General features: G+C 42.2%; 1 protein-coding gene across 4 annotated transcripts in view; it reads left to right on the forward strand.

Annotated features, from left to right (window-relative positions):
• The window catches only part of TMEM116 (transmembrane protein 116), a 66,463-nt gene that overhangs the window by 22,215 nt on the left and 31,797 nt on the right, over positions 1-12,451 (forward strand). For 3 of the 4 annotated variants that reach the window (XM_007490038.3, XM_056821732.1, XM_007490039.2), the window contains exon 4: positions 4,192-4,323. The exons of the other annotated variant lie outside the window; for it this stretch is intronic. In XM_007490038.3, the coding sequence (XP_007490100.1) occupies positions 4,192-4,323 (132 nt within the window). The remainder of the gene's footprint in view (positions 1-4,191; positions 4,324-12,451) is intronic. 4 annotated transcript variants of the gene reach the window in all.

Below are 12,451 nucleotides of genomic sequence, written 5' to 3' on the forward strand. Positions count from 1 at the left end.
GGATTTAAATATAGGTTCTCTGACTCTTACTATCCAACCAAGGTGCCTATTTTTTGCCTTTAGCTCCCCAGTGTCTAGTAGGGAATCAGAATCTATTTTTTGAAAATGGTCAACTAGCCTTTGAGTGAAGATCTCCAGTGATGGGAAGCCCACTACTTGCTAAGGTAGCCCACACCCATGTGGGAAGGATTGGATTCCTTCTTACATCAAGTCTCTCTAAAATGCAATTTGATTTTAGCCTACCATTCCAGGCCCATTATATATTTAGCATATATTGGCTGTTGCAGGTATATAATATTCCATTTCCGTTCTCCACGCATTTATCTAGGCAATGCCTCTAAGCCCATGTCTAGGATATAAATCATTGGAGAATCCCCAGGTTCCCTTGATGCTTAGGGAAAAGGCCATCACCAATAAGAGATGCTTAGCCCAGAGCCTGAATATCAGTATCAATAAGCCAGAGAGAATCCCCAGTAAGGTGGACAGGATGCTGAAGTCCATATCATTGGAAGAAACTAGGGACACAGAGGAGACATGAGAATTACCTTCAGATTTTGTAAGGCTCTCACAGGGGATCATTCTGATTCTCCTTGGCCCCAGAGGGTAAAGGCAGTAATGATGGATGCTAGGCACAAAGAGGAAATTCAGGCTTGAAACCAAAGATAACTTCCTAACAATTAAAGTTGTCTAGAAGTGGAAGGGGCTGCCCAGGGAGGTTGTGGATTGGTCTTCACTGAAAGTCTAAAAGAAGAGTCTACTCAAACACCAGGTGTGCTGGGGATGCCGAGGCAGGGATTGCATTTTGGGGGGTATAGGTTGGAGAAGATGGCTACTGAGATCCCATTCACAGCTCCAAAAATCTGTGAATCTGAATGCCCAAAGGATGCAAACAACAAATCAATGAATCAACAAGCATTTGCTGAATAACAACTACCACTATCTGCCACCCAGAATGGTTAAGGGCCTCATATTTATGCCTTACTGAGTCCTTACTGCTCTTCTGTTTTGGAACTGATTCTTATATTCATTCTAAGACAAGATAAAAGTTTGAGAGGAAGGAAGAAAGGAGGAAGGATGAAAAGAAAGGAGAGATGGAGGAAAGGAGGAAGGATGGAAGGAAAGGAGAGAGGGAGGGAAGGAGGAAGGATAGAAGGAAGGAAGAAAGGAAAGGAGAGATGGAGGAAGGAAGGATGAAAAGAAAGAGATGGAGGAAAGGAGGAAGGATGGAAGGAAAGGAGAGAGGGAGGGAAGGAGGAAGGATAGAAGGAAGGAAGAAAGGAAAGGAAAAGGAGAGATAGAGGAAGGGAGGAAGGAAGGAAGGATGAAAAGAAAGAGATGGAGGAAAGGAGGAAGGATGGAAGGAAAGGAGAGAGGGAGGGAAGGAGGAAGGATAGAAGGAAGGAAGAAAGGAAAGGAAAAGGAGAGATGGAGGAAGGGAGGAAGGAAGGAAGGATGAAAAGAAAGAGATGGAGGAAAGGAGGAAGGATGGAAGGAAAGGAGAGAGGGAGGGAAGGAGAAAGGAAGGAAGGAAGGAAAGGGGAGATGGAGGAAGGGAGGAAGAAAGGAAGGAAGGATGAAGAAATTAGGAATTTCAAACCCGGAGAAGAACAAATTTAGGGAATGATGATGGTAGGGTTGGATGGAGATAGAGAATCACAGTAGTTTTCTGCTCTGTTGTGTAGAAAAAGAATTAGTTAGCCTTGTTCAGCTTGGCCCCAGAAGACAGAACTAGAAACAATGGATGGAAATTACGAGGCAAATTTAGTTTTAGAAAAACGTCTTCATGGTTAGAGCCCTCCCAAAGAGCCTCCCCAAAGGGCTACCTCTGGAAGTAAGAAGGGCCACAAGAGAGTGGCTTTAGAGAGCTTGCGAGATATGAATAGCAGTTTTCCTCTCACTGGAGGCCTTCAAGCAAAGGTTAGATAACCACTTGTTGAGTGTTCTCTGGAGAGAATTCTTGTTTGAGTATGGGCTAGGCTGTATGGCCACCAGGTCCTTTCAAACTCGGAGATCTTCTGATAGACCCTCCTCCTTGACTTTTGATCCCTTATCTTCAGTTGTTCAAAACAAATGACCTGGGTTCCTGGTTTATTAAAAACTTGCTATGTGAGAGTGCTCCCATGCTGAGAAGGGATGTCATCAATTTCTCCTTACTCATGTCCTCCTATTCTTCTGCCCCTGGCTTCTTCTCTAATTCCTCCATTGGGATATTACCCAAGGCTCTTCTCTCAGCCTTCGTCTCTTTTTTAAAGTTTCTTTGAGGGATATTTTTTCCTCCTGAATCCCATGACTTTGTCATGTCTATGCGAATGACTTCCATAGCTACCTAGTTTTCATGCCTCTGTGCTCTCCTCTTGCTCCTCCCCCTTGCTGGACCACTCTGTTCTCAGTTGCCTTTGCTGGATCTTTATCCAAGTCATGGCCACTTAATTGGAAGTCTTCTAAGGAAGGCTCAATCTGGGGGTTTCTTCTTCCCCCTACACTTTTGGCTTAGTGATCTCTTCTGTTTCCATGGATTCAACAATCATCTCTACACTGATGATTCTCACATCTATTTGTCCAGCCCTAAGCTCTCTCTTAACCTTGAGTTTCACCTCTTTAATTGCCCTTTGGACATCTCAAACTAGATGGCCTGTAGATATCTGAAACTCAACATGCCCAAAACTGAACTCATTTTCCTTCCCCCCAAGCCCTCCCCTCTTCCTAATTTCTTTTCGGTGTTGAGGGCGCCATCATTATCCCCGTCATCCACTCCCACGTGAAGTGGCATCCTTGATTCTGCATTGTCTTTCACTTCCCATATCTTGAGGATTATGCCTTTGTAGACATCCACTTCTCTCCTTTGCCACTGCCACCAATCTTTCTCCACTCCAGTCAGTCCTCCACTCAACTGGCAGCTTGATCTTCTTAAAGCACTAGACTGATCATATCATCCCTCCAATTCAATTATGACTGCTGTGACCAAGTAGAAGATTTTCTGTAGGCAGCTAGGTAATTCAGTGGAGTGAGAGTCAGGCCTAGGGATGGGAGGACCTGGATTCAAATTCAGTCTCAGATACTTCCTTGCTGTGTGACCCTGGGCAAGTCACCTCACTCCCATGGCCTAGCCCTCACTGCTCTTCTACCTTGGAACCAATACACAGTATTGATTCTATGGCAGAAGGTAAGGGTTAAAAAAAAAAAGACAATTTTCTGTCTGGTGTTCTTAGTTCCTCCTAACCTGCCCCTCCCTTCTTTCAGTCTTCCTACACTTTCCTCCTTCTTCTCTATTCTATGATCCAGGGACAATGGCCCCCTTGACCTTCTTTGGCCAATTCTTTAGGAGCAAACAAAAGCATCTCTGTTTAGCTTTTAAAGTCTTGAACCTAACCCATCTCTCTAGCATCATTATTCTTCTCCTGCTCTGTGATCTGATCATACTGTACATCTCTCTTTTCTTTGCATAGAATATTGAATCTCCTTCCTCCAAACCTTTGTTTGGGCAGTTCTTCATGCTTGGCGTGCCCTCCCCCCACCTCAACTCTGCCTCAGAATGTTTCTCTTTTCCTTTAACTCAAGCACCATCTTCTATGTTAAACTTTTCCTGATCCCCCAATTATTCGTGTCCTCCTCCCCTAACAACCTTGCGTTTTACTGTTTTGAATATATTTGCATTTATTCTGTATGTATTTTTATGTATTTGTTTTATTTATACTGTGCATATTATTATATGTTGTCGTCTCCCCATTAAAATGTTAGAGATTCTTCGGTTCTTTGTAGTTAAATCCCCAGGATGCAGCACTTTTTTTTTTCAGTCCTACTCAACTCTTTGTGACTCTTTGGGTTTTCCTGGCAAAGATACTGGAGTGGTTTTCTCTTTCCTGACAGATGAGGAAACTGAGGCCAACAGGGTTAAGTGACTCTTCCAGGGTCCCACAGTCAGTAAGTGTCTGGAGCTGGATTTGATCTCAGGGAGATGAGTCTTCCTGGCATTCTGGGCACTGTCCTAGCTTAATCAATAATTTTGAAATAATAGATTGGCACAGAGGATGAGATGTGGATCCTCTCCTGCAGAACCTCAGATGGATGGGACCTCAAGAGCCATCTAGTTCAACCCAGCCCTAACTGGAAACCTTTTTGGGTGGTTTTGAAAGTCCTCTTAAGTGCCTTCTTCCCTTCCTGCATAAAGACTGTCTCGCTTTGCTTTGGCAGATGAGGCCCCTTCTATGCTTAAGTTTCTCGGACCTGCTCCTGGGCATGTGCTGGCTCCTGGGGGCTCTGCTGTATGGGACACCGACGGCCAATGAGGACACAGTCTGTTATAACCTACAAGTCACGGGCCAGGTGGGTCCCCTTGTCACTGCACTGCACTGAGAAATGGGGCTTATTGAGATGTGTAGGCAGCCAGGATGAGATGGTCCATTCCAGGGATGCCAAAATTCCTTACAGTATTTCTACACCTGAGTTGTTCTTCTTACCCATCTCTAATAGTCAAAAGGTATCTACATGGGAGGCAATAGCATCCTGCCCAGGGCCACACGTGTCTAATGAAGATTGTATTGTCTTCGGGGTAATTAGGTGGTGTCACAGTATATAGAGCATCATGTCTGGAGGCAGGAGGACCTGAGTTCAAATCTAGCCTCAGATACTTAGTAATGTATGACGCTGGGCCAGTCACTTATTCCTTTTTGCTTCTGTTTGTAAGAGTTAAATTTGGGGAAACTGAGGGAGGTAGAAATTAGTTTCTCTCTGCAAGGAGTATTATATTTTTAGAGGTTTATTAAAGGTTAAGGATTAAAGAAAATACAGAATAAGAAAGCACGTGCCTAGGCCCAGAGAGGCCTAGACAACCTGTCTGCTTGCAAGCGTAGGGAACAGGAAAAAAAGAGACCCCGCCGTAGATGGAGATCCTTTAAATAATAATTTGCTCTCGGCCCAGGTGAGAATTCAATGAGATTACAAAGCATTCTAGGGAAGTGGAGTAAGGACTTCTGGTGATTTAAGTCCTGGATTCAAGTCTCCATTTTTACATGTTTCCTCATCTGGAAAATAAGAAGGAAATGGCAAACTCCTCCTATATCTTTGTCAAGAAAAATCCAAATGGCATCATGAAGAGTCATATGCTTATTAGCTGGTATGACCTTGGATAAGTCACTTATCCCTATTTGTTTTAGTTTCCTCATCTGGAAAATGAGGTGGAGAAGGAAATGGCAAAGCACTCCAGTGTCTTTGCCAAGAAAACCCCAAATGACTGAAAAACAACTATTTTAAGCATTTAAGGTTTGCAAAGAGCTTTCCCTAGCTTACTTAAATTGATCCTCACAATAATCTGAGAGGTAGGTGATGTTATAATCCCCACTTAACAGATGAGGCTGAGGCAAGATTTGAACTCAAGTTTACCTTCAAGTCCAGCATCCTATCCCCTCTTCCACAAGAAGGAAACTTGAAGTCATGGCTGAGAGTGTGATAGAGAACAGGGAAGATATAATGTCCATAGAGTCAAAAGAAGGAAAAAGAGAGTATAGGAAGAAAGAAGGAGTGATCAAGTGACCAAGATTTCAGAGAGGATAAGGAGGATGTGACCTGAGAAAAAGCCATTGGATTGGATGATTCCAACGAAGTCTGAATAATAATATTAATTTATAATTATTGAATAGCTAGCACTTGCATAGCACTTACCATGTGCCAGACATTGTGTTAAGCATTTCACAATTATAATCTCATTTGATCTTTACAAGAGCCCTGGGAGGTAGTTGCTATATTATTATACCCATTTTACAGTTGAAGAAACTAAGGTTAAATTACTGATCCAGGTCATTTTTATGTATATGCAACCATAAACAGACAATTTTGAATTTTGTCACTTTTGGATTGTATAAAAATTAAAATTTATTCTCAATAATATATTTGATATTTATTAATGATTATTAGAAATAAAGAAATAAAGAGGATACAAAATAAAGACCATGTGCCCATGACTGATTAGCCATTTAAAAATCCCTATTCACCACCACCATGCTCACTGCCAGGGCCAAAAAAAGGGTGGGACTTTTTACATCCTTATCTAATATCCCCTGTCTACAGGAAGTATGTAATGACAGGAAGTCAGTAGGCTCCTGGGAAATGAAGTTCTTTTTTAGGGTAACAGATTTTCAATTATACGATTGAACATAAATAATTTTGTATTTTCATTTGCAAATCATAGAAATAACATACTGAAAACATCATTCAGACTAATGAACCAAATGTCAATAAATCTTGAATGCAGTTGTCTGCCTCAACTAAAATCATTCTTTTCAATGTAAAACAAACAAAAAACACAGCTAGTAAGTGCCCAAGGCTAGATTTGAACTCAGATCTTCCTGACTCTAGGTTCAGTGCTCTATCCAGTGAGCCACCCAGCTGCCTCTTAGAGAGTAATTTCAATAGAATGAGAGAGGAGGGGGGAACACAAGCCCTATTTGAAGGAGTGGAGAAGAATGTGATCATGGACCTCTGGAGACTGATAACTTTTTCAAGAAATTGAACAGGGAAATGGAGGAGTGAGAGAATGGTAACTGGATGGAAGAAGAGTCCAGAGGGTCCTGTTAAATTATAGAATAGAGTTGAATAGAGTATCAGAGCAGAGCTGAGAAGGGAGCCTTGCCCTGAGTAGAGCAGGAGCACGTGGGCTCTCTCAGTGAGCTGGAAAATAGGAAAACAATCATTGACCAAAGGTCAGCATTCCCTAGGAGGGGTACAGACAGGGCAGAAAAACCCTTCGGTGTTTCTCAGCCTGGTCACTTCCCTGTCCCCAGCCCAGAGTAGCATTTCCTGTGGTTAGGGCCTCTGGGCTGGGCTGGCAATCACTTCACCCATCAGTGACCATTTATTAAGCTTCTACTTTGTACAAAGCACTCTTTCAGGCACTAGGTGTACAGAAACTAAACAAAATAATTCATTCCCTACTCTTCTCAAACTTATATTCTTTTGGAACAGATGATGAGTGTATAAATACATAGATAAAAAACCAAAAGGTAATTGAGTGAGGGATTGAGAGAGCATTAATCAGGAAGACACATCTTCCTGAGTTCAAATCTGGCCTCAGATACTTCTTAGCTCAGTGACCCTGGGCCAGTCACTTAAGCCTACTTGCCTCAGTTTCCTCATCTGTCAAATGACCTGGAGAAGGATTTTGCCAGAAACGTGAATTCTGTTTAATTCATGTTGCCTTTGAGATACCTGTGGAATAAAATCTAGTTTGAAATGTCCAAAAGGCAATTTGGTGATTCAAGATTAAAATAAAAAAATGGGAGTATGGTGGGGTATGTAGGTAGCTCAGTGGTTTGAGAGCCAGGCCTGCAGATACTCTAGTATCTCTGCCAGGAAAACCCTAAATGGGGTCACAGGGAGTCAGACATGACTCAAAACAAGTAAACAACAATAATGGTAGTGGGGGGGGGAGGGAACTTCATGTAGAAAGAAGATGATGCTGGAGCAGAACTTTGAAGGAAAGCAAGGATTCTAAGAGGCAGAGACAAGGAGAGAATACATTCTAGGCACAGGGATCAGCCAGTGCATGTACAACAAAGAGAGAAAAATAGGCTGGAGTTAGGGCTTGGATAGCTAAACAGAGGTGGTCACAATTGATCCTAGAGGCAATGGGAGTTTTTTAACTAGGGCAGAGAAATTTTCTTTGGTCGAGAGAGCCTGGAGACCAGGAGGCTAAGGAGTGATGAGGTCCTAACTTGGGCTGGTGGCCAGGTGAATAGAGAGGAGAAGGCTGAGTGCAATGATGGAGCAGACCAAACGCCACCTAAGGGGCAGCAGGGGAAGTGTCTAGGTTTTGTTCACTTGCAGCTTCCACCTTTTTATTAATTATGTATTTTCATTTGCAAATCTTAGAAATAAAAATAGAGAAAATAAAATCAATTTATCCATTTGAGGAGTACCAGGCTTTCTATCATTATTGAGGTGAGGCTATGGATTCTAGAGAGAGTTGCTGTGAAGGGAGAAATGATCAGACAGAAACTGATTGGATATGTGAGATAAAAGAATATGAGAAATTTAGGATGGCATCAAGGTTACAAGCCTCAGTGCCTAGAAGATGGTGGTTATCTGACAAACAAGGGAAATTTGGAAGTGGAGAGAATTTTGCCAGAGTTCCTTTTAATTCATGTTGCCTTTGAGACATCTTCAGAATAGAATGTAGCTTGAAATGTCTAAAAAGCCATTGGTGATTCAAGACTAAAGTGCCAAAATGGGCAAGTAGGGAGGGAAGTACCTAGGTGACTCAGTGGATTGAGAGTCAGGCCTGCAGATCAGAAGTCTTGGGTTTAATTATGGCCACTGTGTTACCCTGGACAGGTCACTAAACCCCAATTGCCTAGCCCTGGTCTGCTTTGGAATCAGGCCTTATATTCATTCTAAAACAGAAGATAAGGGTTTTTAAAAAAGACTAGGGGGGGGGGACATCTGGGTAGCTCAGTGGCTTGAGAGCCAGGCCTAGAGATGGGAGGTCCTGGGTTCAAATCTCGGCTCAGTCATTTCCCAGCTGTGTGACCCTGGGCAAGTCACTTAACCCCAATTGCTTAGCCTTTACCACCCTTCTGCTTTGGAACCAATACACAGTACTGATTCCAAGATGGAAAGTAAGGTTTAAAAAAAAAATAAAATAAAATAAAAAAGACTAGGGCTCAAGAGAAAGACTAGGATAGGCTGTTGAGATCTAAGAATCTTTTGCATAGAAATGATCATGGAACCCATTGGAGTTGATGAGACTGAAAATGAGGGAATCGAAAGAGAAGAGGACCCATGAAAGCATCTTGGCTGGGCTCTGGGGAAACAATTACCAAAAAAAGGAAACCATCTTCTTTCCTTCTCTTATAAAGTGAACAACTAAACAAAAGCTAAAATCAACCCTTGCCTTCCAACTTAGAGTCATTGCTGTGCATTGATTCCAAGGCAGAAAAGTGGTAAAGGCTAGGCAGTGGGACGTGACTTGCCCAGGGTCACACAGCTAGGAAGTGTCTGAGTCAAATTTGAACCCAGGACCTTCCATCTCTAGGCCTGGCTATCAGTCCACTGAGCTACCCAGCTGCCCCCAAAGCTAAAATCTTTAACATAAGGCATTTATTTGTTCTCTTTGTTATAGTCTGGCTCCATTAGCTATCCCATTTAATAATAATGCTTTGTGAGAAAAATGGAGGTCAGTGAGAAAATGTACATTCTATACCAAAGGCAGGATTTTAATTTCTTTTTGTCCATTTTTTTGAATACTGGAGGCTTTCTTCCCCTCATAAAAACATTTTAAAAATGATATTCTATTAATTTTATATCTAGGTCTGGAGTCAGGAAGACAGGACTTCAAATCTAGCCCTAGCCACCTACTAGCTGTGTGACCTTGGACAAGTCAGTTATCTTTGTTTGCTCCACTCCTGTATCTTTGCCAAGAAAATCCCAAATGGGACCACAAAGAGTCTGACACAACTGAAACAACTAAACCACAAAAATGAATTTTGCCCTTATTTTCACATAGTTACCATATGGAAGAGATTTGCCTTGCCTGGCTTGGTCCCAAAGGACAGAAGTAGGAGGATGTAGGGCAGGTGTATGAAAGCAAATGTAGACTTGGTGGCAAAAAGAACTTCTTGACAGAGAGCTATCCCCAAGTGGTCTAGGCTGCCCTCCAGAGCTAGGGCCTCCCCTTTGTTGGAAGGCTTTGAGCAAAGACTGGAGGGCTGCCTGGGTGGAAGGAGACCTCAGAAGCATCTAGTCCAACCCCTTTATTTTACAGATAAAGAAACTGAGGCCCAGGGAGATTACTGGTTTGGGATCTCTTAAGGAGGACTCTGCTTTCCATATGAAAGATGGATGGGCTGGATGAGATTGGTTTGGAGGTCCATGCTGGCTCTTGGGCTATGAGCCCATGGCATTCCCCTTCCCAAAACCTCAGTTTCCTCATCTGTGAAATGAGGATGGCTTCTGAGATCCCTTCCAGCTAAGAAATTCTGGAACTCCATTGCCTTTTGCAGGGTAGGGAGAGAGACAGGTTGGGGAGCTAAGAGACTTTGCCATAACCTCTCTCCAGAAAACTGACAGTTTTAATTTCAGAACTGAACCCACAGAGCTTTCTTGAATGGAACCCTGAAAGATATGAGAGAGGAAGAGGAGAGAGAGAGAGAGAGAGAGAGAGAGAGAGAGAGAGAGAGAGAGAGAGAGAGAGAGAGAGAGAGAGAGAGAGAGAGAGAGAGAGAGAGAGAGAGAGAGAGAGAGAGAGATGTGGAAGAGAAAAGGAGGGGGAGAGAGAGAAAGAGAGATGAGATGAGGGAGGGAGAAGGGGGAGAGAGAAAGAAAGAAGGAAAGAGAGATAGAGAGAAACAGGGAGAGAGAAAGAGGGAGGGAGAGAGGGAGGAGGAGGAGGAAGAGAAAGAGAGAGAGAGATGTGGAAGAGAAAAGGAGGGGGAGAGAGAAAGAGAGATGAGATGAGGGAGGGAGAAGGGGGAGAGAGAAAGAAAGAAGGAAAGAGAGATAGAAACAGGGAGAGAGAAAGAGGGAGGGAGAGAGGGAGGAGGAGGAGGAAGAGAGAGAGAGAGAGAGAGAGAGAGAGAGAGAGAGAGAGAGAGAGAGAGAGAGAGAGAGAGAGAGAGAGAGAGAGAAAGAGAGAGAGAGAGAGAGAGAGAGAAGCAGAATTATCCCAGAGTCCTGGTGAGATTTAGACACCTTTCTCTTATTTTAGGCCAGACCAATATGCTCTTGAGAACAAGGTAGGGCTGACTCCCCCTTCTTCTCATCAGGTGACACAGTGAGTTCCTTGTTCTTACAAGCGGATGGAGAGGCCCTAGAGCTGGGAGTGCCAAAGTAGCAAGAGGGCCTCTTGAACCAAGAACTCCCATGCTAAGGGAGCAACACAGTGAAGGCTTCAAAAAGCACCACCTCCCTCTATCTGTGTGATTCTGGGCAAGTCACTTAGCCTCTGTCTGCCTCAGTTTCCTCATCTTTAAAATGGGGATAATAATAGCAATAATATCATCTATCTCCATGAGGTACTGGGTTGTTGTGATAAAATGAGATAATATTTATAAAACACTTTGCAAATCTTAAAAGGCTACCTAAAGGTGACATATATGCATATATCTACATGTATAGAGGTGATATATATATATATATAAAACTACATAAATAACTTTAACTACTTATAGTTAGTACTAATAAATTATATGTACAGTTAGTATATAGTTAATGTATATATGTAAATATATGTGTATCTAGCTGTATCTCAATCTTTTATCTATTCATCCATCTATCTATCTCTATCCATTCATCTATCTATATTTATTTTCCATCTCTATCTGCCTGTATCTGCCTGTCCATCTCATCTACATCCATCCATCCATCCATCCATCTATCTATCCATCCATCCATCCATGCATATCTCTCTATCCCATCCATTCATCTATCTGTCTGTCTATGCATCCATCCATCCATCAATTCATCCATCCATTTATTGACCTATCTATCTGTCTGTCTATCTCTCCATCTATCCATCCATCCATCCATCCATCTCTCTCTTTCTCTCCATCTATCCATCTATCTACCCATCTATCTATCCATCCATCCATTCGTATCTCTCTATCCCATCCATTCATCTCTCTATCTGTCTGTCTATGCATCCATCCATCCATCCATCCATCAATTCATCCATCCATTTATTGATCTATCTATCTATCTATCTATCTATCTATCTATCTATCTATCTATCTATCCATCTATCCATCCATTCATCTCTCTCTGTCTATCTACCCATCTATCCATCCATCCATCAATTCATCCATCCATTTATTGACCTATCTATCTGTCTGTCTACCTCTCATCTATCTATCTATCTATCTATCTATCTATCTATCTATCTATCTATCTATCTATCTATCTATTAATCTATCCATCCATCCATCCATCCATCCATCCATCTATCTATCTATCTATCTATCTATCTATCTATCTATCTATCTATCTACCCATCCATCCGTCTGTCTGTCTGTCCATCTGTCTTTTTGTCTGTCTATCTGTCAGTCTACTTACCTATCAGGGGCTGAGGATAAATGTACATAGAAAGACAGTCCTTCCCTTCAAATAGAACTACATTCTCACATTCTAATGCTTACATTGTAACAGGGGAAGGCAAAAAGCACATAAAAAATATACTCCATCACCATATGAAGTCAAAAAGCCAAGTCACCAAACATTTATTAGATAATTACTATGTGCCAGACACTATGCTCTAAGTATTGAGGATGGCTCTACTGCCCTCAAGGAGCTTCTGTTCTATTGGGGGAAGAAAAAGCATAATAGCAAGTTGAAAAGGGAAGTGAGGGTTGACTGGCCTGGTTATTTTTTAATAAAATGGAAGTTCTGACAAATCAAGAGTAAAGGGCTACAGGGGTGGAGTGAATGAGAATAAACATAAATATATAAACAATGCTTAAATAAGCAA

This window comes from Monodelphis domestica, chromosome 3 (assembly GCF_027887165.1).
Source record: "Monodelphis domestica isolate mMonDom1 chromosome 3, mMonDom1.pri, whole genome shotgun sequence".
Lineage (NCBI taxonomy): Eukaryota > Metazoa > Chordata > Mammalia > Didelphimorphia > Didelphidae > Monodelphis > Monodelphis domestica.